This window comes from Clarias gariepinus, chromosome 7 (genome assembly GCF_024256425.1).
Source record: "Clarias gariepinus isolate MV-2021 ecotype Netherlands chromosome 7, CGAR_prim_01v2, whole genome shotgun sequence".
Taxonomy (NCBI): domain Eukaryota; kingdom Metazoa; phylum Chordata; class Actinopteri; order Siluriformes; family Clariidae; genus Clarias; species Clarias gariepinus.
The window spans coordinates 13,526,675-13,552,409 of NC_071106.1; the positions used below are offsets into that span (position 1 = coordinate 13,526,675).

General features: G+C 38.6%; 3 protein-coding genes across 6 annotated transcripts in view; all 3 read right to left on the bottom strand.

Moving 5' to 3' along the window:
• plcg2 (phospholipase C, gamma 2) overlaps window positions 1–3,044 on the bottom strand; it is a 36,363-nt gene extending 33,319 nt beyond the window's left edge. Inside the window, exon 1 of one of the 2 annotated variants that reach the window (XM_053500165.1) lies at window positions 2,745–3,044. The gene's annotated coding sequence lies outside the window, so the exon portion shown is untranslated. The remainder of the gene's footprint in view (window positions 1–2,744) is intronic. The other variant, XM_053500166.1, reaches the window with a different exon arrangement.
• A 1,363-nt stretch (window positions 3,045–4,407) lies between these two features.
• meak7 (MTOR associated protein, eak-7 homolog) lies at window positions 4,408–9,909 on the bottom strand. 3 transcript variants are annotated; one of them, XR_008360905.1, is made up of 9 exons: window positions 9,779–9,909; window positions 9,513–9,675; window positions 9,117–9,344; window positions 7,760–7,904; window positions 7,206–7,604; window positions 6,958–7,076; window positions 6,580–6,762; window positions 5,264–5,446; window positions 4,408–5,106 (listed from the first exon to the last, which is right to left on the bottom strand). XR_008360905.1 is itself a non-coding variant. In XM_053500167.1 (8 exons), the coding sequence occupies exons 2-8, from the start codon at window positions 9,669–9,671 to the stop codon at window positions 5,330–5,332; spliced, it is 1,350 nt and encodes a 449-aa protein (XP_053356142.1). In that variant the 5' UTR covers window positions 9,672–9,675; window positions 9,779–9,909; the 3' UTR covers window positions 4,408–5,329. The 3 variants fall into 3 exon arrangements, 2 of the variants coding, with proteins under 2 accessions (XP_053356142.1, XP_053356143.1); XM_053500167.1 differs by having other exon boundaries at window positions 4,408–5,446; XM_053500168.1 differs by lacking the exon at window positions 9,779–9,909 and having other exon boundaries at window positions 4,408–5,446; window positions 9,513–9,692.
• Window positions 9,910–20,315: 10,406 nt separating this feature from the next.
• On the bottom strand, window positions 20,316–25,438 carry cotl1 (coactosin-like F-actin binding protein 1). The gene is made up of 4 exons (XM_053500933.1): window positions 25,078–25,438; window positions 24,374–24,456; window positions 21,299–21,456; window positions 20,316–21,212 (listed from the first exon to the last, which is right to left on the bottom strand). The coding sequence occupies exons 1-4, from the start codon at window positions 25,149–25,151 to the stop codon at window positions 21,102–21,104; spliced, it is 426 nt and encodes a 141-aa protein (XP_053356908.1). The 5' UTR covers window positions 25,152–25,438; the 3' UTR covers window positions 20,316–21,101.
• Between the last annotated feature and the right edge of the window lie 297 nt (window positions 25,439–25,735).

The following is a 25,735-nucleotide window of genomic DNA, read 5'->3' on the forward strand; positions in this document are numbered from 1 at the left end:
AAAAAAAAAAAAGTCCAACATGCACAAGCACACATCTGTGCAAAAGATTATTCTATCTGGTTAAGTCTGCTGTCCATACTGCAAGAAAACACAACTCATGTTAATATCACAGGTCAAAAGTTGCCAAGTTTAGGTGCACAATGATTAGTTATGGTGATGAAAAGTGTATTATGAAGCCAAATATAATGGAGTTTGGAATGCTTGTGCAGCATTTGAGTTAGGAATGGCTTCAGTCCCTATTACACCTGAGGACAGGTCTCAGTTGGTTTAAGCTGTGGCAGTGTTTGGATGCTTAGACCTTATTCAGACAAGATTAGATTTGCATCAGATGAGTTACTGGAATTGTTACACAATTACCAGAGTATTTCTAGGATGTAAGTCTTGACGTGTACGCATCATAAGATTCTATCTTTTCTTGTTTGATATAAGATTTGATACCTAGTTTTCATTATATACCTATTTTTTTGCCTTCTTTTCAGATTGGAATGTACCTCTAAGCATGCCTAGAAGTGACAATTGAAAAAGAAATTTCTGGATGAATAGTTGCACAGTCTAATGCTAAAGAGATTTAGAGACAAACTGCTAGGAATCCTGAAATATCGCTTTCTACCATCGCATTTTAATTTAAACAACATCAATATGAAACATCAATAACTGGCCAACCTAGAACTTGTGAAAGACATGGATCTGTTGAGAAAAACTCTCTTGTTATGTGCTTTATGAGTTTTTGCTCTTAAAAAACAGCTTAAGGAAAGGTTTATTAATAATGTATTAATAGCCCAACTAGATTTACTAGATTTTACCTTTGATCATTCAACTATGTGCGATGTACTGTATTACTTTCCATTCTTTAGTGTGTCTCAAAGTATTTGAACTTCTATTTAAAAAGGACTTACATAGTATAAAGACCTTCAGATAATAAACAGGAGCTCTATTTAAATTGATAATTTAGGGGCTTCCTTACATCAAATTATCATGTAGCCTGCTATCATGTTGCACTATTCACCTTGTGCTCTGTTTTATATCATGTGTTTATGTGAATGTTATTGTAAATCAGTTTAGATGAAATGATTTCTGGTACCCCATGGTGTCCTGTGCCTCAGACGTTTCGTGATATTTGAAGTAAGTGCAAATTACAGGATGTCCAAAAAAAACTTCATACTTAGAGGAACTTAACACGTAACTTTTAGCAGAAAGTACAGTAACTTTATAATAGTTAAGCCTCTACACACAGAGGTGTCTCCTTCACTTACAATGAAATAACACATCTGGTGTTACATCTGGTGTATGCAACTGCTTAATTCTCTTTATTTCTTTTATCGATTGATGGAGACTTTTAGGACACCCTAGGTTATGAGTGTTCTTAACCTGTTTCCTTATTATCTTGTAATACTGTTCAACTTACAGAACATCAATATAAAACATCAACGTAGTTGATAACTGGTCGACCTGAACCTTGTAAAAGACAGTTCATGCTGTTCAAATATCTGTCAAGAACTAGCATTCTTGGTAAGTTTTTGCCCTTGAAAAACCTGCTACAGGAAAGTCACCGGTTTATTAATAATGTATTAATAGCTCCGATAGATTTTTCTTAACAAAAAAAAAAAATAATCGTTTGATTAATATTATCTTAATTTATGGTGCCCATGTTTAACTAAGTACAAACTACATGATGATGTTTGTAAAATGCTTTTTTTTTTTTTTTTTTTACTTCATTGATGTTTACTAAATAACTCCTCGGGATTTCACACTGTGATATTTTCTGCCTTTCTTTAAGCATATTTTACATATTGTACAGCCTCCATAAAAAAAAAAAAAATCGAACAGTCGATAACTGGTCAACTTGGGCCTTGTGAAAGCCACGTTCATGCTGTTCGCACAGTAGATCTGTTAAGAGCAAGCCTCTCGTTCTGTGCTTGGCAAGTTTTTGCTCTTGAAAAAGCTGCTAAAGGAAAGTCAGCGGTTAATTAATAATGTATTAATAACTCTAATAGATTTACTAGATTTTTTGTGTCCAAATTTGATCGTAAAACTATATTGGGTCTATTTTTTTCCACTCTACTGCATTTCGATGTATTTAAACTAAAAAGACCTCCAGATACTAAATAGTGTATTTCATTTACATTAATGATTCCTTACTGTACATCATATTATCCATCCATCATGTTGCTCGTTGTTGCTTACAGTATATAAATTGCTTTAGGTTTTATGTTGTGTTTATGTCTACATTAGTGTAAATCAGATTAGATGACATGATTTCAGGTACTCCATGGTGTCCAGATGTTTGGTAAGAGTTTAACTACAAGATGTCCTAAAGGTCTCCATACATAGAGGAACTTAACACATAACTTTTAGCAAAAAGTACAGTCACTTTATAATCTTTAAACCTCTACACACAGAGTTGTCCCTTCCACTCAGGACGAAGTGACACGTCTGGTGTTATGCATGTAACTTCTTAACTAATTCTCTTTATTCCTCCTATTGATTGATGGAGATTTTTTGAGACACCCTGGGTCATTAGTGTTCTTAACCGCTTTCCTTATCATATAATAATAATACTAATAATAATAATACACACCTCTTTTACTTCCTATAATAAAAATGTGTCCAAGCAGAACATGCACTTATACACAGCGACCTACATACAAAAAAAAAAGTTTCTTCCTTTTTTTTTCTTACAGTAACCACATTGTGTGTGTGTCTCTCTCCCTCTCTTATAGTGCAATTAATCAATTAAAACTTACCTGCGTCCAAGGAAAATACTGGAAGTCCACGTCGAAGTACAGTCCTCTCCAACACCCAAATTCACATTTTACATTCAGGAAGAAGCTGCAAATATGTTTGGCTTAAAACAATTAAATGCTTTTCTATCAGCTTAGTTGAGCAAAGTGCTCAGTTCCTCTATTCTCTAAACACAAGGAAGTAACTTTTTTTAAAGCCTTCTAAGCTCCGTCCCAGAGCCTAAACTACTCTACTTAATAGTGTGTCAAAATACAGCCGAGGCAAAGTAAACTGACCGTAAGTCAGTGACATGCTATTAAGTACGGTAGTGTGCGGTTTGGGACGCGGCCAATAACCTCAATAAAAAGACACGGAAGTGAAGATGCGCTATCGATGCAAATACACCCCCAGCGGAGGGCGAAATGTACAGATTCAGAGCTTTACCGTTAAAATTAGAACATTTTTTAAAAGTTTAAAAAAAAAAGAGTTTGAAACAATGTTTCGTTTGATACAGTAGGTTTAGAAGAGTCCGCGTCTTTGCTGTGAGAACGAAAACACCTGATTTTAACCACTCAGGGGGCAAGTTACAGTAAGTGAAGTAGGGGTCGAAACAAAGGGAACTAGCTGAGAGCTTTGGAGTTTGGACACGACTGCTCAGACACTTCTGTTGGAAATAGAGTAAAATAATGTAAATGTTGTGGCAGGAAGGTGAGCGAAAACCGAGAGAACGCCGATGTAAATGTGCAGAAACACAGGGTTTGCATAACTAACGTCACTTTGGGCTGATTTGCATTGCATGCTAAGCATGGATTAATCATTTTACAGAACATGAAAACACACGCATGAATAACCTTTTTTTTTTTATATATACATATATATATGTATATATTTACATTTATTTATTCAACTAGTCCTTGCATTGATAATGGAAAGTGAAAACACTACTGCATATGGGAATAAGGAAACTAACCAGGTTTCAGATCTGGTACCTCCTACAGAAAAGAATTGTTCGTAATTACTTTTTTAATCAGACTGTAATTCACTGTCAAGTATTTAGTTAACAATAAACAAATAAAAAAAGCTAAAACATTTCCCCTTATGTGTGGCTGGAAACTGACATTCAGATGTGGGTGGTGACATTTCACAGCAGTTAGATAGGGATCACATCTAACCTCCACAAAAAAAAAAAAAAAAGACAACATTGCATTGTACACTTAAATACACACCCATAGTTTGATGATAAAGTGATGATGTATAGAGAAAAAATCGGTTACATTTGATAAAGTATGGATTTGCTAACACGTTAACACTCTGTCGCCAAGGTACTGTATAGAACGACAGGGTTGAACAGCACAAGGACAGTTTTCAGAAGTGTGCTTTACGCTTTTCTTTAAAATGAACTATCATTACCGGTAACAGTTAACACTATATACAGGAGCAAGGAGGTATTCAATATAAAGGCTTCATAGTGTTTAATTAAAACTCAGCGGTGTTTAGTTGAACTCATATAAACTCCAAAAGTCTGAAATCAACTCTGGGGATTTTCCTGTGTGGGACACATGACTTAAGATACAGTTCCGTGTAAGTCCTCAGACACCTGTCATTTCTTCATATAAAAGTAATTATGTACATTAAATATATATATATATATATATATATATATATATATATATATATATTATTTTTCTGCAACACCCTGCAAAATGCCGAAAGATACAATTTAAAAATTGGTTGTTTATGTAACAGCTGCAGCAGCAACTTCATTTTTCCTCTCTTCCGTTCCAACCTTTCAGCATTCAGCATCAGCAGTATACTAATCACAGGCCTGATCATTGGTTATGATCTGCACATATTTCTCACTGGTTCATGCTTTGTTGTTTTTATGTATGAATGATTCATAGGTCACTGTGAAACTGCTCAGGTACAGGGACAAGACTGACAATATCAGCCCCAAAAGTCCCAAAAAGATCTCTTCCTCAAGACTAAATTAAAAATACAAGCAAGTGTGGTTCTTTGAAAGGAAGCAGAACATTGGCATTTAATAGGAAAAAAAATCTACAAGCATAAGGGATAGATGTCAGGTAGCAGTCAGTTCACTGTTATAACTCCAAAAAAAAACTAAACTGAGAAGTAGTGGTGACAGCAAACAGAAGATTCAAATTGTGGCATTGTGGGTAATGGATGAAACAATTAACCAAAGTGGGAGCAGAATAGACTTATTGATGAAACTTTGAATTCCATTGCAAAATAAATTTTGGACCCAACTGAAGATTGCACATTATTAATAAAAATAATAAGTTGTTCCTGGTGGATTTAACAAAACATCAACAATCATTAACAAATAACTCCCTATTTGCCATTTAGATGGAAATCAGCTCCATTCATCTGCAAATAAACACAGCAGCTTTAACAGCTTTTAAGTGTATGCTACAAATTGTACATCCTGACTATTCACTATTATTTGTTATACAGAGTACACACTTTCCACATCACTTCAGTTATAGTAAAAGTCTAAAGACCACATATTTTCTGTTGCCCCTACCTGTCCATCTAAAAGCATCACAAGTATTTTTTTAAGTGTTGCATAAATCCATCTATTCATTCTTCCTCATCCATCGTCTTCTTCTGGTTCTCGGAGGCCTTGGCTGTGCAGGGTTTTCCCTGTCATCTCCATTATAGCTTGTATCTCAGGATCGGCATCCAGAACACTCTTCTTATTCTCATCCTGTAAATAAAACACAAACGACACCAAGGTTGTAATCTTAAACATTATCGGATTTGCCAAGATTTGAAAATTCATTCAAACTATGAGGGGCAATCAGGACAAACTGGGACTTGTGTCTTGTAAATGAAAGCGTAAAACTCATGGACATTTACTGAAGACTTCAAGCAGAAAAGACTCTTAGCTGCAGTAAAACATTTGCAGTCGTTCTTGTGAACATTCAGCGAGTAGAACTTCTAATCTTTGTAAATCAGCAGATAACTTTTCGTCAAATTGCGGAAGAGACGCATGAAAAATAAAAAAAATTTGAAATGATAGTCAGATTATTTGACTAAAGATGAAAGGATGGATGGACAAGCCACCGCAGTATGCATATGCAAACTATTAGCTAGTTATATTATTAATTTTAATATTATATTACTTATATAAGGAAAAAAACACTGTTACATCTTGTTATAGATTAAAAACAAAAAAAACAACGACAAAGCGGGGTGATGCTACGACTTATAAGTATGGTACCACCCATAAATTTGATAAATTTCCTATAATACTGTAGCACATCCTTTACTATTGTATTCCTCCTACGCAACAGCAGTTTTCCAAGAATACCACATTACACAGTAAATCCATTTATAAATGCATTTCATATTACAAAGATTCTGTGAAACAAGTTCCTGTTATCAAAAGCCTTGTACATAGCTGGCTCTACTGTTAGAGAAAATGAAACATAAAATAAAAATTAAAACATAAGTTTAGCGAATTCAACATCGATATGGTTGGATAAGGATGAACAACATTGCTAGACTAATTTTGTTATTATGATTAAATATAATTCATTGTGCGTCTCTAAGATCAAGATTCAATTATTTGACCCATGTACCTTACAGTACAGTGAAATAATTTTTTTCACATATCCAAGGTAGGAAGCTGAGGTCAGAGCGTAATGTCATCCATGATACAGTGCCCCTGGAGCAGATAGGGTTAAGGGCCCTGCTCAAGAGCTTAACAGTGACAGCTTGGTGGTACCTTCTGATCAGTAACCCAGAGCCTTAACCTTTTGATTCACCACTGTTCACTACCTAAGAAGTTAGGAATGCATCAGTGCTTAAAGATAATACCATAGGCATATCACTGACCTCTTCCTGTTCCTCAGGGGACACACCGACTTCCCACACCTCTACTGTGTCCACTGTGAAGTCTTCATCCCCCGAGAGCTGAGGACTACCATATGTGGTACAGCGTGGACGAGCCCGACTGTGACCGCGCCCAAAATCGCTGTCCAGCCACAAACCGAAGTATGCATGCTGTCCACCCATACCCTAAGATCAGACGGGAAAACAAATGTCCTTGCTGTAAAGGTATAGCCTGGGGACGCCAAACCCCTGAAACATGTGCCTAATCTAAAACCCCTGAACATGAGCGCAGTCAGTAGACAAAATGTATGACATGACATGTATTGACTTGTATAAGAGCCATTATGGTGCTGAACAATATAAAGTGATGTACAGTCTTACCAGACCATTGGGCATGGTTTGCTGGCCCTGGTTCAGGTACATGTAGTGCTGGTTATAGCCGGTAGATGTGAACACTCTCATATACGGCGACACAGAAAACAGGAAGCACCTGGAATCACCTAGAAATAAGGGAATTGAGAACGCTTTGATAATTATGAAAAAGCGTAACCCGGAACACTCATGCAGTGAGAGCACATCAGAAAGCACACAGTCAGTATGGGTTTGACAGCTTTCTTGCTATCACTCACCCTGAAACTGAGGTTTGATCTCCCAACTGCGAGACGAATAGCCACCAAATATGTGGCCCTTAGTGTCTCTCACTAGTAACACAGTGGAGCCCCGGTTTTTACAATTTCCAACCAGGCGGGTAAAGCTTTCACCGTGTACATTGGTGGAAAACAACAACCTCCAGGGGGCGGAGTGTCCTGCAGGCAGCTGAGATGTCAGGAACATCAGAAGTGGTATATCCAGTAAACAGCGCAGCTCGGACCAGGGAGCGTCTCGGCACAGGGGCAGCAGAGTGGAAGATGGACGTGAGGTCAATCCAACACCAAGACCCTCACCAATCAGGAGCTCCAGGAATGTGGACACACCTGAGACTCGAAATAGCCAGTCCTCGAGACAAGCAACATCACACATGTTCTTATCTGCAGGAAAGACAAAAGAAATCAGTCAGCTCACAGTTATCAATGTGTGTCTAAGCTGTCGGTCATGCTTATTAAATATTCATATTGATTGTATTGGCATTATCCTTAAATTTGGTACGTCTGCAAGTCAAATAAATTAAAATGCTATCACTAACCTGAGGGTTTTAACTCTGAGCTCAACTGCTCAGCCAAAAGCTTCACACCCTGAGCACCATAACCCATGCGATCTGGTCTCCAGCCCCGCAAGTGTCCCCTGTGGGTCAGTGTCTGAACTACAGCTGAAATCAAGTCCTCTAAAAACTGTAGATGACAAGTAGAAACCACAAATACTGTATATAAAAATGTTTTTATTGCTATTATATATTATAAATTACATCACAAACCTTTTTAATAAATGTACGTCAAAAGTTATCTGCGCTCTGGCTGTAGAAGGTATTTTAATTAGCTTTTAAAAAAGACAAAGTACATCAACACAATCTCCTTGTTTTTTGATACACTGTGTTTATCTGTCAACAACCTCATTTAATATGGTTTAAGCTTCAGAAGTGAATCTTTGTCCTCGTAGGACTGCTTTCAGGGGACCAAACAGGTGAAAGTCTAATGGAACAATATCAAAATGATCAGGAGGATGCTTTAACACCTCAAAATGTGTCAAAACTGTCGATAGGGGCCTCCGAGTGGTGCAGTGGTAAAGTGCTGTCCTCCGAGTGTGTTACGCCGCCCCCAACAGCGCATGAGCGAGCAGTTTAAAAAGATGTGTGCAGACACGCATTGTCATGCAAGACCACAACGACCTTGGACTCCTCCGCATTCAATGCGAAGTTTAGGCTTCTATAAGCATCTCACTGTAACGAGCACTGTTGCTTGTTGAACCTTTTTCCTGATGGTATTCCAATACTAGTCCTTGAGAATCCCAGAAAACTGTAAGCATCAATTTTCCAGATGATTGGTAAATTAAAAAAAAATTTCTTGGTTGGTGATGAATCCATGTCTGGTCACCAGAAATGATAACTTTAAGTAACTTTCATCCTTCTTCAGTCTAAATTATTGGTCCAAATTTTGTTTGTAAATATCCAAACGCAACCGTTTATGCTCTTCCGTGAGATGTTTTGGCACCAGGTAATCGCTGCACGCTGCTCTAATTTTGTGCAAATTATAAGTAGGGCACCCGTTATTACTTACACCACAGTTACAAATGAACAAATGTAACATGTTTACATGCACAGTAGTGACTGGCAAGACAGTAGACTTGAACAAAAAGCACTGATAATATACATATAACCGGAGTGCAGATTATGTTTGACCTTGTAATTTATCTATTTAAATATATTTTGCCTTTTTACAAAATTGCAGTATAATATGTGTGAAGTATAAACTGTTTCCATACCGTACATTAGTAGCACTCCCCAAATTCTCAAAAAAACGTGAAGAACATATGTGCCTACACTGTGCAAAGTGAGAGCCACAAGAGAAATCGGTCAATATTTGGACAATGCTCTGACACATACTCACTTCTCTTATCTGATCCGTCGTGACCGCTGCTTTGTTCCCGTGAGCCATCGCCATGACTAGTGGTGCTCTCTCCTCGGCTGTGCCCCGAAGAGCATCTGCCAGGAAGATCACCAGCTGCTCTCGACTTACCCCACCACCAGGGGGCACCGGCACTTCAGGGTCAACACTGCAGATACCCTCAAAGACTCGCAAAATCATCGAGTCTGAAGCCATTTGACTCATTGTAATCTTTAAAAGAAAAAAAACAAACATTTTGTACAGAATGTGACAAATTCATGAAGGAAAATTCCATTTTCTATCTCATTAGTTAATAAGTCATAGGGGTTAATGACTGCTCATGGTGTAAGCCATGTGTTTTGTGTCTAAAAGGAGAAGCTGTAGCCATTTCATTCCAACCTTGAGCGTGTCTATGTGTAAAACCTTCGCCTTGCCAGGAGGCACAGAGGAGCTGCTGGTGCTCTGGAGTCTGTCAAACACCCCCTCAATAACGGGTCGCTCATCAGGACGAAAACGGACCAGCCGTTTCTGCACCACAGCGCTTTCTGTGTTTCCCATCGATCTGAAGGGCAAAGCACAAGAGCATGCACAGCAAGTTCGACCAAACGCACATTAACATGCTTATGATCAACTTGACAATTTCTACAGCTAAAATATATGTATACCTGTAAGCTGTCTAAATACAACGTCAATGCAAAAGTTGACATGAGCAATATGTTGTGGGAAAAAAGGAATTGCAAGTTGTGATCACATTTCAGTTCTGGATGTAAACAGAACCGACCCACTTCCTGAATCGTGCCGAATATCACGTGATCCTGGAAACCAATAAAACGGCGCAATATCTACGCTCAACACTGATTGGCTAGACAGCGTCCAATCACGAACCCGCTTGTCGCGCTTCCCTGTTTTGATTGGTCTATTCCGTTTTTGTCATCGCGGAAGTGATACAAAGTCAGCGTTTTATATGTGTCATTTTTAATATACAGGTTTGTAAACACGTGACAAATGAAGTAAAGTTAAATGTAAAGTGCTCAACTTTTATCAACGAAAAGTTAATTTATTTTAGTAATTAAATTTAAAAAGTGAAACTCATAAATTTTATATATAAATACATTAAACACATACTTATATGTTTCAGGTGTATTTCTTTCAAATTTGATGATTATAGCTTACAGCTAATGAAAACTTAAAATACAGTATCTCAAAAATTTTTTTATATTACTTAAGACCAAAAAAAAAAAAATGGTGGATCACTGAAAAGTATGAACATTACAGCATTCAATACTTGCATGATCCCTTTGCATGAATTACTGCAGCAATGCAGTGTGGCATGGAGGCAATCAGTCTGTAGCACTTCTGAGGTGTTATGAAGAACCAGGTTGCTCTTATAGCAGCCTCAAGCCGCTGCATTGTTGGGTCTGGTTTTTCGCATCTTCCTCTTCACAATACCTCATAGATTTTCTGTGGGGTTTAGGTAGGGCTAGTTTGCTGGTCAGGGATACTATGGTCCTTAAACCAAGTGTTAGTACTTTTGGCAGTGTGGGCAGGTGCCAAGTCCTGCTGGAAAATTAAATCAGCATCTCTATGAAGCTGGTCAGCAGAGAAAAGTATGAAGTACTTTAAAACTTCCTGGTGTGCCACATCAAGATGCTGATCTGACATCATGAGTAGTGCACAGGTGTACCTTATACTGCCCACAATAAAAGGCCACCCTGGAATGTGCAGTTTTGTCTCACAGCAAAATGCCACAAGCATTGAGGGAGCGTGCAATTGGCATGCTGACAGCAGGAATGTCAACCAGATCTGTTGCTCGTGCATTGAATGTTCATTTCTCCACCATAAGCTGTCTCCAAAGGCGTTTCAGAGAATATGGCAGTACATCCAACCGGCCTCACAACCGCAGACCACGTGTAACCACACCAGCCCAGGACCTCCACATCCAGCAGGTTCACCTCCAAGATCGTCTGAGACCAGCCACTCAGACAGCTGCTGAAACAATTGGTTTGCATAACCAAACAATTTCTGCACAAACTGTCAGAAACCGTCTCAGGGAAGCTCAACTGCATGCTCGTCGTCCTCATCGGGGTCTTGACCTGACTCCATCTCGTCGCCGTAACAGACTTGAGTGGGCAAATGCTCACATTCAATGGCGTGTGGCACGTTGGAAAGTTATTCTCTTCACGGATGAATCTCGGTTTACATTGTTCAGGGCAGATGGCAGACGGCGTGTGTGGCATGGTGTGGGTGAGCGCTTTGCTGATGTCAATGTTGTGGATCGAGTGGCCCATGGTGGTGGTGGGTTTATGGTATGGGCAGGCATCTGTTATGGACGAAGAACACGGGTACATTTTATTGATGGCATTTTGAATGCACAGAGATACCGTGATGAGATCCTGAGGCCCATTGTTGTGCCATACATCCATGAACATCACCTCATGTTTCAGCAAGATAATGCACGGCCCCATGTTGCAAGGATCTGTACACAGTTCTTGGAAGCTTAAAATGTCCCAGTTCTTGCATGGCCAGCATACTCACCGGACATGTCACGTATACGACGGCGTGTACCAGTTCCCACTAATATCCAACAACTTCGCACAGCCATTGAAGAGGAGTGGACCTAGTGAGTTTCATGCGAAGAAGATGTGTTGCACTGCATGAGGCAAATGGTGGTCACACCAGATACTGACCGGTTCTGAGTCCTCAGACCCCCATTAAAGCAAAAAACTGCACATTCCAGGGTGGCCTTTTATTGTGGGCAGTATAAGGTACACCTGTGCACTACTCATGATGTCAGATCAGCATCTTGATGTGGCATACCTGTGAGGTGGGATGGATTATCTCAGCAAAGCAGAAGTGCTCACTATCACACATTTAGACTGATTTGTGAACAATGTTTGAGAGAAATGGTAATATTGTGTATCTGGAATGAATTTTAGATCTTTTAGTCCATCTCATGAAAAATCGGAGCAAATACAAAGGTGTTGCGTTTATATTTTTGTTGAGTGTATATATATATATATATATATATATATATTAGGATGCACCTGTGTGTACAAACACATAAAATATTCTTATTATATTTTATCCTATAATATGCTATAATAAGTGCAATCTATTATTTTTTCAGGTACACATCTATTTCAAAGCCTTAACATTATTATATTACAATACATAATATTATAAATGCTATAATAACTTTATTTGACTTTTTGCATTACTAATATTGCATATGAATTTAAATAAAAAATAGAAATTATATATATATATATATATATAGAGAGAGAAATTATATATATAGAAATTATATATATATATATATATATATATATATATATAAAGCTATTTTTGATTTACATTACAATACATTACATTTACAATAGATTTATACCTTTAATTTATAGATTGTACACCTATTATAGCATGAAATATAATAAGAATATATAATGTGTGTGTTAAATAATACTAGATAGATACTGTATATGTATGTGATCCAATATTAGATATTATCTAATAAAAATATTATTATTACTGTATATAGATATATACTATATAGCATCATTATTTATAATATATATCTAACACCTGATAATGTACAGTATATATTAGATTCTATATATTCTATGATTTTTAATTATATGATTAAAATAATATTTATTCGAGAGCATAAAAATTTCAAATTAAATGGGCCTGCACGTGTCATGTGTAATTGTTCAGATTCACCGAAAGAGGGCGGTCGTGTGCAAGCGGTCCCCAGAGCTCCCTGTCCGAGTGTGCAGCGCTTTTCCTCAAACCAGCAGGCGATGAAAAAAGCGCCTTTTAAGGGCATGAGATATGGTTGAGCGCTGGGCGTGATGATGGGCTGAGCTTAGCGCTGTCAGAGCCTACAGGCAGGAGACGTGGGCGATCTTAGTAGATTTCAGTACAAACTTTGATAAGAAGGAAGTTAATTCAATTGAATGAAATGCAAAAGTGGCATTGATTACAAGACTTTAATTACAGATATGTTTTTAATAATGATAATAATCAGTAATAATGATCAGCCACAAACCTAATAATCATACAGATTCGTATTATTTTCTTTTTCTAGACTTAATTCTCTGTAGTGAAGCATTTCTGAAGGTTTCAGCTAGACACCCCTCCAGCATGTCTTGAACAGGTCAGGTCTGTTAGGATTCCCTGCTGGTCTGTAATGTAACTGCAGGCTGCCTGTGGAATGGTGTCCAGGCCCTCAGCAGGTCTCCACCTGCCACAATGTAGCTAACAGCACTGTTTACGCTATATACTGCTCCAGTTGTTACACACACACATATCATAAGGAAGTATTTGGGTAGTCCGTGAGCCATACTTGTAATTTTAATTTGACTTCGGTGTTGTTTAATTCTTTTATGGAAGAATTCTCTCTCGACTTTTAGCACTTTGTAATCTCTTTTACAATGAAAAAGTCTTCATGAGCAGTCTTGAGTGTAACGCGTTACAAAGGAACATTAGCGTTAGAGTACTTGAATTACTTTTTTGATGTAACGAGTAATCTAACGCCTTAGTTCCGCCATTTAAGTGCTCAGTTATTTAGTTACCTGTTTAAAAACGTTATGATAACAAAAATGATAACCCGTTCCCCTCTGTTATTCCTGCTGTTATACCCCTGTCTCACCTATGTGGTTTGACTATGTGAGGACCGACGCGCGGAAAGATGGAAACCTAATCACAGCGGCAAAAACTCGCGGTGAATCATGAAGAACCGTACTAACGGCCACCGCATAAAACCGCGTAGGTGAGATAGGGGTATTAGTAGTTAACAGATTATAGCCCAAACTTCACTGAGTGATGATGGGAGAATAATTGTAAAGGTCTTGACTAAAACAACATGCCTGAGGAATTACAAAGGAGTTTTTATTTTTCTGCAATGGAAAAGTAATAGTTCCTTTTATCAGAAAGTAACGCTGTAATGTAACTAACTACTTTTCAAAAACAGTAATTTTGTAATGTAATTAGTTACTTTAAAAAGTAACGTCCCCCCAAAAATAAAACTTTTTCAAATTCAACCTGGCAAGCAACATTTTTATTTTGCAATTAAAAACAGGGGGAAAAAGAGAAGCTGGTAAGGGCGAGTGATGACTAGCTTGTTTCCTGTGCGTTCTGCAACATTAAAGCTCTTTTCATGCGTGCGATTCATAATGTTGCCAGGTTTATCAGTTTGTTAAAGCAACTGCTTTCTGTCATTTAGACATGGGTCACTTTTTCATGATAATGTTCATCATGGTTTTATTTAAGCATACGGACAGCTGTGATAGAAAGAGCCACACTATGCATGTCATATTTCCCCTCCTTGTGAGATTCTACAGTACTCTTTGCTTTTGCTTAATAAGAGTCCAACACAACAGTTCTACATTGCAGTCATGCCAGCAAAAATGCTGCTTGTCAACAAGCAACTGCTTGGGGCCCCAGGCCGTATGAGGCCCCGAGGGCTGACAAACATATTCATTTTTTATGGTTTAATGGTGATGAATGCCACTGTCAGAGCCACAATCCCACCTATGTAGTGCTGGAAACCTGCCCTGAAAAACTGAATATAGAACAGCTGATTATCTCCGCCCAAAAACATATTTTTCTGGTCCAAGATGTTAAAATTCACCCTGTAAGGAGGGGAAAATGCTCAGTCTGGCAACACAACTCACAGCTTTTAAGTATCATTTCCTACATCAGTACACCACAATCATGTGTTATCAGACTTGTGCTGTACTCATCTGTAAATGTTACAAGATTCGATTTAGTATAATTGCGTAAAAAGTTGTGTAAAGTGACTATTCAGTGCTCATTTAGAAATTAAACAAACATTAATTTGTTGTCAGATTTATGAAAAGTATTATATGTCTAAAAGTGGTGTAAATGTAACAATAAATTGATTTAAATAAAAAAAAATAGGGCATTGTTCATTAATATGTGGAAATGAATTAAGTTCTTGTGTTGCCTCAGACTTCCAGGGCTGGTTTGAATCTCGGCTCTGCTCATTTTTTGCGTGACGTTGGCATTCTTGGTGGGTTTCCTCTGAGTACTCCAGTTTCCTTCCACAGTCCAAAGGTCTAGGTTGATATTTTCAAAATTGCCCACTGGGTGTGCATGAGTGTGTGCATGGGTGTTTGTGTGTGAGTGCCCTGCAGTAAGTTCGCACCCCGCCTTGAGCCCTGACTTTCCTGTTATAAGCTCCACGCCCCATGACCCTACACAGGACAAGCAGTTCAGATAACAGATGGATGGATGTTATATTTGGCAAATATTCATGGGTTATAAATTATAAGCAGAATTAAACACTCCAACATAAGATGTGTGGCTCTAGAAAAATAATCTGGATAATAAAGGCTTCTTTGTGCGTTTGCTTTGGGGCTTTTATTGTTTGATGTTTGGAGGACAGAGGGATAGTAAAAAGTACTTAACTTGAGTTGTAGTGCTGAAATGTCTTTCCAGCTAACTGTAGATACCGTGCATAAAAGCCCCAGCAAATGTAAAGTGCAGCTGTAAATTGGGTTTTGCATGCAAAGCATGCCCACCACAAAAAGGTGCAAGTCTTTCTGTTTCATTTTGGGTGAATTGCCTACATACAATCTAGGAGAATGCATGAACTTGATCACCTCTTAGTGAAAAAAAGAAGTATACAAAACCGAGCAGAGTTCTTTGTGAAAAGGAAATCCGATAAGGCCTACATGTCATTCTAAAAATTATTTGGTGGTTACAATGCAGTGAAACTATGAAAATATGTAGCTAGAGATTAGAGGGTCATAGTCATATATTCCCACTAAAACTAATTCCAGAACTCAGCCCACAACATATTATGAAACATTATATTATGGGTATCTATATCCTAATAAAGTCATATCCTTCACAATTGCTTCATATATTCTTTAGTTTTTATATGTTCCCCGTCATAGCTCTTAATATATTCTTATTTCCCTTAGCTTTCTTTCAATACATCCTGAAATCCTAGCACACGAACATTACTACATTATGTTCTTAACAATGCATTAACCTTTAACATATTGATGTGAAAGTCATGCATTACACTGGGAAAGTATGTTACTGATAGGCGTTACAGTGTCCTTACTAAGTGCTTAGGCTTTTCTACACTGACCTTTCATATCTCTTTTCAGGCATGTGTCATGCAAGCGCAGGCAGAACGAAATGTAGCAGCGCACGGGCTCACATGCTCGTAAAACACTTTGCAGAATAGACATTTTTGGCAGTGTCCTTAAGAGTCAATGGCACCAAGGTGCAAGCTGAGACATGTGTCTCTTTTTCTTCACTTCTTCTTTTCCTCGTGCTCAGTCTGCCACCTTCACTTCGCTGCCATATATGGTAAAAGGTCTTTAGTAAGGAAATGACGAAGAACCTGTGCGCACTTATTCATTCATTGTGGAAAACTCTGAACGCACAATACAGTCAAACTTATTACGCATGCAGATTCATGCACAGAATCTGGCACGCACAACCACACAGTTGCTATTGTCTTCCGTCTGATGTTTCACCAGCAGATATAACAGTATAGTCCAATCAGCAGATACCACCGTTTGTTGCAGCAAAGCCACTTCAGCTTCAAACAGGGAACTCAGATAGCGCTCTCTACTTTTAACTTTTGCAAACGCTCTCGCGACACATGGCTGTACATTCTCTCTATGTATGTTTTATATACAGTACTTCATATATAGTGCCAGTTCTGTACTCTTTTACATAACACTAAAAGAGTGTTAGAGTAGAGTAGACAAAAGAGCCCAAATCTTGGTCTTTCCTTTCCAGTACCTCATGTACTGTATATACACCATTCCTGTAGGGAATAACCCTAACAAGGTGTCTATGCTGACTCTTAGATCATGGTGTGACTAAAGCATGACTAAGGATCCAAAGTCTGTCTCAATGCTAAACTTTGGAGGTCATAGTTAATCCATTTGCCTTGCAAACATTTCTAAGGTAATATGATCTTTTTGCATTTTAACAAATATATGTACAGGACAGTCAAAGCTGGTTTATTAGATAATTCTGGAAATAACATTGCTTGATGTTATATGTTGCTCAAGATTGAATGTCCATGGCCAAATGAGTCATTCTCACTACAACGCCCAGAAAGTGACATGATGAAATACAGAAGTCAAAGCTTTAGCAGCTGAATCAAACAAATACTCAAGTCATGGGTACTTGAATTACAATTAGCATCTTTAGATGAACCATGAATGAATTGAAGTATGTGGTATCAATTACCGATACATACTAGTTCTTTGTAAATTCAGGGCTGATTTTTTTTTTTTTTGCATAGATGTGCTTACAGTGTTCCCTTGGTGTTCCATATCACAATATCGTGACTCACTGGTCAAGCTGTGAAAGACAGAATTTAAAACGCACCCATAAACAATCTCTTACATTGTTTCAGAGACTGGTCCAAACCTATACTGTACATATAGCAGTGTTACACAATATCCATCACCTTGATGTACTGTAAATCCTCAGGGCTTAAAAAAAATTGACCTTTTGAAATGATACTGTATTTGCAGCCTTTCACGTCTCTTGTCTTATTAACATGCAAAAAAACAATACATTTCATAAAGCTCATTGATCCGTACACGCAAGAGTTATGGTTTAATTAAATGGGCAGTGAGACAACTGTGGGGGAATGTGGGTGTAGTGACATTTAAAGCAGAACTACGGGGAATCGTATATACGTTCCTATAGGTCAAAGTGGATTTATGTCGGGTCAGTGATTAATCTGGCCTACATGATATGAGCTTCTGGTTCCTTATCAAGCAAGCCCAATGCTTAAACACACAAACAAGCTTTAAGGCCACTTCTGAGATTGAGTTGTTATTTAAATGAGACTTAAAATGAAAGCCTTAACAGGGAATGCCGAACAAACAAGTAGAACAATGGACGGCACTAGAATGTACTAATATTTACTTAGAATGTGATGTTGGTGTTGCAATGCCAGAAGCTTTCAGCTGCACCACTTGTGCAGGGAAATTCCGAGGCAGTGTACTCGAAGCAGGTTGCCGGATTGTGTTTTTGGCAGCACTTACACGGTCATGACGAAGCCTCGGCACCGACTTGGAGATTTGTGCTTCAGCTCATTAGCTGCTGACAAAAGCAGCACTGTGCCATGGCTTGAGTGTCACGCAGGAGCTTTGAGAAATGATCCATTCACTCTTGCATTCTCTTGCCATTCACTCGGCCTCAAAGGGCTCCCCTTGCTCGCCCCCAAATCCCACCCACCCCCCGCCCCCCTTTATCCCAACCTTAAACCGCAACCGAAAGGCTCGACCGAATCTGCCTCCCTGACGTTGCCTCCGAGTCCAGAACGCCGTCCTCATGTCGGATTCTGTGTCCTCGTCATATAAGGGCACGTTTTAAACAGCTTGCAGCTTGGTCAGGTCATACGACATGTAAATACATGTGTTTGGATGCATGCAAATCCCCCACTGACACTTTGAATGGAGAATTGCATGTTTCAATAACAAGAACGTGGCAACAGTAGCCTTGTGTGGGATCCCAGGCAGTGTCAAAGTGGTGATTTAAATTGACTCCCACTAACTCGTCTCTACGTTTTTTCTATTATTATTATTATTATTATTATTGTTATTATTATTAATTATTTTATTATCACAGACAAAAAGTAGACAGCTACTCAGGTTAAGCCGTACCTCTGCAGTGATACAATGACTTGGATAACAGATTAATAGAACAAGACAAACACATACACACACACATTAAATAATTCCAGAAATGTGTGTGGGCAATGAAATATCCGAGAGGCCCCTGGAATGCAGGAAGGATCTGAGGAGAATAGCTAGCAGGGACTTCCTTGTGAGTCTCATTGTAAACAAGATGCTAAGCAATCTATTGGAATATGCCCTCTCTCTCTTTTTCACACTCACACACACACACACACATACACATATGCACATGCACGCACACTCAATAAAGAATCAACAAAACCAAAGAGCAACCCTTGTGAAAAGAGAAGTGGAGCTGTTTGGACACGCACCAGATTGGAATCTCTGCTGTGAGGCAGCAAGACTAGGCCAAGGTACACAGCTTGAGACACTGCGACAAGAGACTAATCATTCCCCAGCAGTCATTAATCTTTTTAATGCAGTCCCAGCAGACGTAGACGAACACCTGTCCCACCCCTAAACGCAAATCCATCTTATACACAGTGCACAGTTATATACTGTTTGTTACAGTTACAAAATTATTCACGTTCCTGGTCAGGTTTAGAAAAAAGTCGCTTTGAGCAATGCACAGATTTGTATTTTTTTTTTAAACCCTTTCAGAGAATTCCAGTGCACCCAGAAGTCTATATCCATAGGGGATGGTTGAATCAACAGTTCCCAGGTTCCCATGGAGTGACCTGATGCCCAGATCTCAGCCCTGTTTATTCTTTTTCTTCTTTTTTTTTTTTTTACCTGTGAAGGCATGTAAGTGCATGAAAAAGCTCATTTTTTATGTAACATAAAAAGTGCAATTACATGCATAACACCAGTTCATGATGCTTTGAAGAAATGACTGTGTGTGTATGTGGTTACCAAGAAATGCAATCAAGTGGAGGATGTTTTGTAAGAAACATCATGCTAAAAACTGTTCATTTCCCCAATGTATGAAGATTTTTGAGAACTGCAGCTTCGCTTAAGCTTTTCCTGGCTGCTCTTTCTCAATGTTAACACACTCCCAACAACTGTAAACACTAACAGAGTACATAACATTGCAGGGGACGAAGTAGAAAATGGTTCTCTTCATACCAACGCCTACTCCATTCCTTTGTTCTCACTGGTCTCTATATAGTGAGGTCTTAAAATTAGGCATATAGATTGTAAATGAAATAATTATGCAGTCAGGTCTATTGTAATTATGCAATCTGTCAGACCAAACGGTTGGGCGGGGGGGATGGGGGGGGTAAATGATGGGTGGATATTGACAGACATGGAGCAGAGCAGCTTGGCTCAAGTGTGACTGGCTCTCCGTTTGGCAGCCCTGTTGGACATGATGACCCATGGGACGCCCCTGATCTCCCCAGGGCAGTTTGCATGAGTAAAGTGGGACTATGATGAGCAGCTTGCGTTACATAAGCCAGATTGGCGACCAAACGGACACAAATACACCTTGGGCAAAGACACCAGAGACATCGCTTAATGCAGTTCTGTTACAAGTACAGTGCAAATAATTATGATACAACACATTTTTGATAAAAAAAAACATTTTATTTTGAAATGATTCATATTATTTGTGCACATGACATTTGCTTTCTTTGTTGACATCGTCCAGTTTCAAACAAAAATAAAATATATCGCTGCATAATTTTTTTTAATAATGAAAAAAAAAAAGAAGATTGGTTTTAATGACTAAAAAGAAAGGCTATACTAGAGAAATGGCTGCTCCACAGTGAGAACACCGCAGCCTGCACAATGGAACTGCTTTCCAGGGCTGTAACCCAAAAACCACCAAAAGCCAAGTGAGTCACAGTGCAGCATCTGCAGACATACAGACATACATACACATACACACAAACGCATACATCCAGTGATGCTCCTCTCTCCATGGGAGATTAGGGCCGTAAACACAGTGGTCTGTATTAAGGAACGGAAGATCAATGTCAGAAATAAAGTGAAAGAAACTCATGAGTCCAATCAAGAACAAAATGAGTCTCTTTGACTCGAACTCCAGTTATAGTTGTTATACTTAACACAAAGACAAAGTCTGCACTCGGGATGAGTGTGAGATGATGCACAGTACAGCAGATAAACTAATCGAGACCACGCTGGAAGGGGACAGACGAGTGTTTCTGTGTATATACAGTATGTGTGTGTTTGTGTGTATGTGTGTGCGTGCATGTATGTGTTTGCGTAGAGGTGTTTAAGGAGTGTGCGATGAAAAGTTTCCCTTACTCTTTCTCCCAGATTTGATGAACCGATCCCCCTTCCCCCCCACCCCGTTCCTCTGAGCGCACCCTGCTAGAATCTATTCCGCCTGAGCGTCGTAGTTAGCACCACCAGCCTTCTTCAGCTCGTTTAGGATGTAGTCTTCCTCCAGCTCTCGAATGTCGCTCACCATGAACTCTTTAGCAAAGTTCTGCATGGGAAAGGAGAAATTGTAAACATTCCAGTGATACCCATCCAGACTTAGAGAGCATTAAAAAAAATGCATTCGAGACTCACCTGACAGATCTCTTTCACACAAGTTTTGTCTGTGCTGATCTTAGCCCTCTGCAGTCCGCTAACGTTCTCCCCGATCCAGGAGATGAGGACGAACTTGACCCGTTTGCTCATGGCATCTCCTGTTTTGAACCTTATGAAAGCAAACAGACGGGTGTCATCTGGAACGACAGACAGCAGGAATGAGAAATGGGTCTATTCATGTGCTTGGCATATTAGAGTAGGGAGAGCGCTTCCTTATTTATGACCATGGGAAATAAAGAGCAGAAGAATATCCTGGAGGAGGAGTCGCAGGTGAAACTGATAAGAAATCTTGTTTAAACAGAGGAAATGGCCAAGGAACAGCTTAGAACTTATAAAAGTGTAAGAGGCATAAGCACAGACTGCTGCCTTGCGAATGCGACAAATCACTAGCCATCATACATACTAACCCACATAACACTAACTATTTGTCATACAGTTGCTAAGCTCTTTCTTAGGACATAATGCAAATATGTAAGTTACTGAGAATTAAATAAGAAAGTATTTATTATTCTAGACCTGATCTAATCAATTTATGATTAACTAGCCTTTTCTTTATAGTGTATCTTAAAAGTAGACCTAGGGTCTAAGTCTTTTTTTCCCCCTGAATAACAATTATGGATCTCACTGTCAACAATGCCATTGGAGTAGCTCTGGAAAACAAGGGACTTTTGGAAAAGAAAGTTCTGAAAACCAAAAAAAAAAAAAAATCTAATTTGTATGTGCTGCAATGCAAATCTGTGACAGCTGGTGTCATCATACTGTACGCGACATGACTAGACCTCTCGACACGCACTTTGCTTTATTGAAGGTATCCAATGAGAATCCCATTTGTGAAATCTGTGAATCTTCCACAAAATAAAGTACTTAAAATGTCTGATTTCACTTTATAAAATAAAAAATTACACTTTCATAGGAAAGTGCCATTTTTATTGGTCATTCTAGATAAACCACCTTAAAAGTTTGATCCATAGCGATCTTTATCAGATCTTTATCATGATCTCATCAGTTCTTTAAGATAAACCATGTGATAGAAATGTTATGCAATATACAGACACACGGCCTAAAATAGCTAGAGTTAGTACTTCGGGATAAATGGCTGCGAAAGAGCTGAAGCACAGAAATGCATGTTCAGGCCTAATCATTTCATGTCAACCCCTTGTCCTAATCTGACCTGTGCCTGCCACTAATGGTTGTTCCTGCCAGGAAGCATTGTGCCCTTTAGAGACTTGCACTGGCACCACAGCCCACTGCTGTAGATCAGATATTAAACATTGTTGTTGATTAACTGGGTTTAATATTTACAAGCATAATAGTTAAAAAAAAGAGCAGTCTTGTTACTTCCTTGATATACCTTTACTATAACAAGCAGCCAAGCTATTAAACCGAATCTTATATAATGACCGCAGAATGAAGCCTAAAAATATAAGCATACTTTGCTCTGTAGTGACTTCCCATGAATCACTCTCACTGAACTCATCAGTGGTCATTCATATTAACTATAATAAAAAGAAAGTAGTTCCTAGAATGATAATTCTCACAAAAAAAAAATACCTGTTACATTAATCTTTGCTTTGAGTCAGAGCTTTCCCACTTCTTCTTCCTTGCCACATTTTTGAAGTGCTCTTCCTTTTTTTTTTAAAGGTCCAGTTAGTGTATATGCTGACATTGCACAAATCGAACCTTAAACCAACACCGCATCTTTGATGATGCAGCGAAAAAGAGAAATACGGTGGGGTGTTAAACTTTTAGTTCTGCCTAATGCTCAGTTTCTAGAGGTGGGGACTGTTAAGCCACATGATTTCAAACTCTTTAATGCAATAAGGCACAAAATGGGAATTTAACTAACTAACGCTGAACAGGAAACAAATTCAGCATATGTCGTCCAGATCAATTAATGATGCTGCAGGTTTACCTTATCAAATTTTCTTAACTCAACTCAAATGAAAGGGCTAAAAACTAAACATCCAGCTCAGCAACTTATCAACAGCACTCAATAAGACCATGTGACTTCCCTCAGGCTGACTGTCTCTTACCGGTTTGTGGGAAGTAAAAGCTCATCAAAACTAATCAGTATTCTATATCCAGAATGGCTGTTTTTCGAAATTATGACCTTTGGAAGTTCCAGATTCATTCCAGCTTACAATACACCTGAACCATATGTTCCTGGTTATTCAGGTATGCCTAAATCTGGGACAGGGGAAAAAAAAAAGTGGAAGGCTTGATAATACACTGAGACAGTAGTGGGAAACACCACATCAATGCATTTAGAAGGATATAAATGACCACTGGTGATACCAGAAAAGACCGTTTAGTATATATATTAATCAAATATGGAGGATTCTGGGCAATATGTGGCACCTGCAAGCCACTGCAACTCTCCTTTTAGAGAGGCACCACACCCATATCCACATCAGCATAGCAATGGGGGGTGACATCATTATCCAAATCCCAACTGGCCTCATTTCAGCTATTCAGTGCTCTAACACACTGAGTGCATCAGTCAGTATCTCATACTTTATAGTGCACTTATTGTATAAGGATAATGTATATACTAGATATATTTAGATAGTCTCTAAAAAGAATGTAAAAACAAATTAGATAAATCTTTGATGCATGAGAAATAATAGCTTCTGCTAGGATTTCTCAGGTGCTCTTTGTGTGTTTTTCTTCTTCAAATGTTCGAGTTATGGCTAGCTCTCTAGTAATTAATAGGCTACATAGCCATATAAGGTAACCTGTAGTGTACTAGTGATTCACTTCCGTGTATTCAGCACTCTCTTTTGCAAACGTCAAACGTCAGGACAGTTAAATTAAGAGTAGGAAAATCAAACAAAATTAAGTAATCACAAACCACAGATCATTTAAAGCCAGACAATGTTAGTATTGCTTTGATTCATGAATTGGAAAACATTCAAATAAGTCCTGGAGAAAGAAAAACAAAACAAGCCAAGTCAGTACAGAGATGAGTTTTAGGTGACTGAGCCAGCTAAACCACAACAGCTACGGGCCCTAGAAGAAATACTTAGTCTAAAGCATAAGTGACCCATGGCTTACCTGTACACTGGCTTTTGAATTCTTCATAATCAGTCCCGTGTCCTCCTGGCACAATCATCGTGCCTTCATACTTAAAGATTGCCCTTTAATGCGAGAAACGGAAACAACCCACGTGAACAGAAAAACCCAGGAGTACAAATGTGTGACAATAAATCATCTCTCAGTTTATCTATAACTAGGAAGTCTGCAAGAAGCAAAGAACTCTACAGTCTGAGTTACTGAATGAACACCTCCAGCGTGGCACGAATGAGCACTCAAATGAGGGGGGTTATTTAGGACATGGTGGGTGGTAAACCAAAAACCAAGCCTGTTTTTTTTTATTTTATTTTTTTTAACACAAAAGCAATTATGGCAGTCTTTTATAGATTTGGATAATTAAACTAACAGCAAAAAATTTCAGGAGCAAACGTCTTGGAGACAATCATGCACTTTGACTTGTCTCTACAGAGCCATGATTATGGCTTCGCTTTTGTAGAGGTACCTGTCTTTTTTTTTTTTTGTACCTGCTAAGGTGGGGTGTCTTTCATTAGCTGAAACAGCAGAGTCTCTCTTTAAATGATATTTTAAATGCAGACATAGTAAATATAGAAAACATCATCCTAATGGTTGCACATAAAGTAAATGACTAACGTGAAAGGATGAGTATTATATTGAATGAATGAATGAATGAATGAATGAATGAATGAATGAATGAGCAGTCTCACCAGTTTATATCCGAGTTATCATCTCGGACCAGGTTGTATGCGTCCCTGCAAGCCTCTTTGTCGATCCGTGCCATTTCGATGTATTTTAAAGCAAAGGAACAAACAATGAAGGAATAGAAGAAAGACTTGTAGAAAAGGCTGGGTGTAATCCCGGAGAGGGGGATGCGACGCGACAGGGGACAGACAGGACGATGCTAGCAGTGCAGTAATGCAGAGATCCTTTCTCTCGCTGTCTCTGTCTCTCTGTCTCTGTTTCAGCAGCAGGCTCCTCTCTCTACACCGCTTATTTCCTACTGGCTCTTCATGGGCGTTGGTGATCTTTGTCAGTCAGTCATGTTGGTGTCGAAATGGATGTGGCTGATGTCTCCGTGTGCAGCAGGGCTCACCTCCTCCTAACGGCCAACTAAGGGATTCAGCCGAATTAAATCCACCCAAATCTATTGTGTCATTTCTGCGTGCTATTGTGCCACCTTGTGGATCATCCTTTGATCTGCGAACTATTGCAACATATGTATACATTTAGGGAATTCATAACAATAACAATAACAATAACAATTGTAGCATTCTTTTTTTTAAACAGTTACATTTAAATTCTGGAGTTAAGGTTAGGAATAAATCTGTTAAAGCTTTTAAAGTCAGTTCATGTGGATAGGCTAAA

What these genes read in the sequence shown, in the direction of transcription:
- cotl1 (XM_053500933.1), bottom strand. Translation starts at nt 25,151, where the DNA reads ATGGCACGGATCGACAAAGAGGCTTGCAGGGACGCATACAACCTGGTC. An exon ending in GATAACTCGGATATAAACTG is followed by an intron (nt 24,457 to 25,077) that starts GTGAGACTGCTC and finishes CTCGCATTAAAG; the next exon opens with GGCAATCTTTAAGTATGAAG. An exon ending in ATTCAAAAGCCAGTGTACAG is followed by an intron (nt 21,457 to 24,373) that starts GTAAGCCATGGG and finishes CTGTCGTTCCAG; the next exon opens with ATGACACCCGTCTGTTTGCT.
- meak7 (XM_053500167.1), bottom strand. Translation starts at nt 9,671, where the DNA reads ATGGGAAACACAGAAAGCGCTGTGGTGCAGAAACGGCTGGTCCGTTTT. An exon ending in TACACATAGACACGCTCAAG is followed by an intron (nt 9,345 to 9,512) that starts GTTGGAATGAAA and finishes TTTCTTTTAAAG; the next exon opens with ATTACAATGAGTCAAATGGC. An exon ending in AAACCATGCCCAATGGTCTG is followed by an intron (nt 6,763 to 6,957) that starts GTAAGACTGTAC and finishes GTCTGATCTTAG; the next exon opens with GGTATGGGTGGACAGCATGC.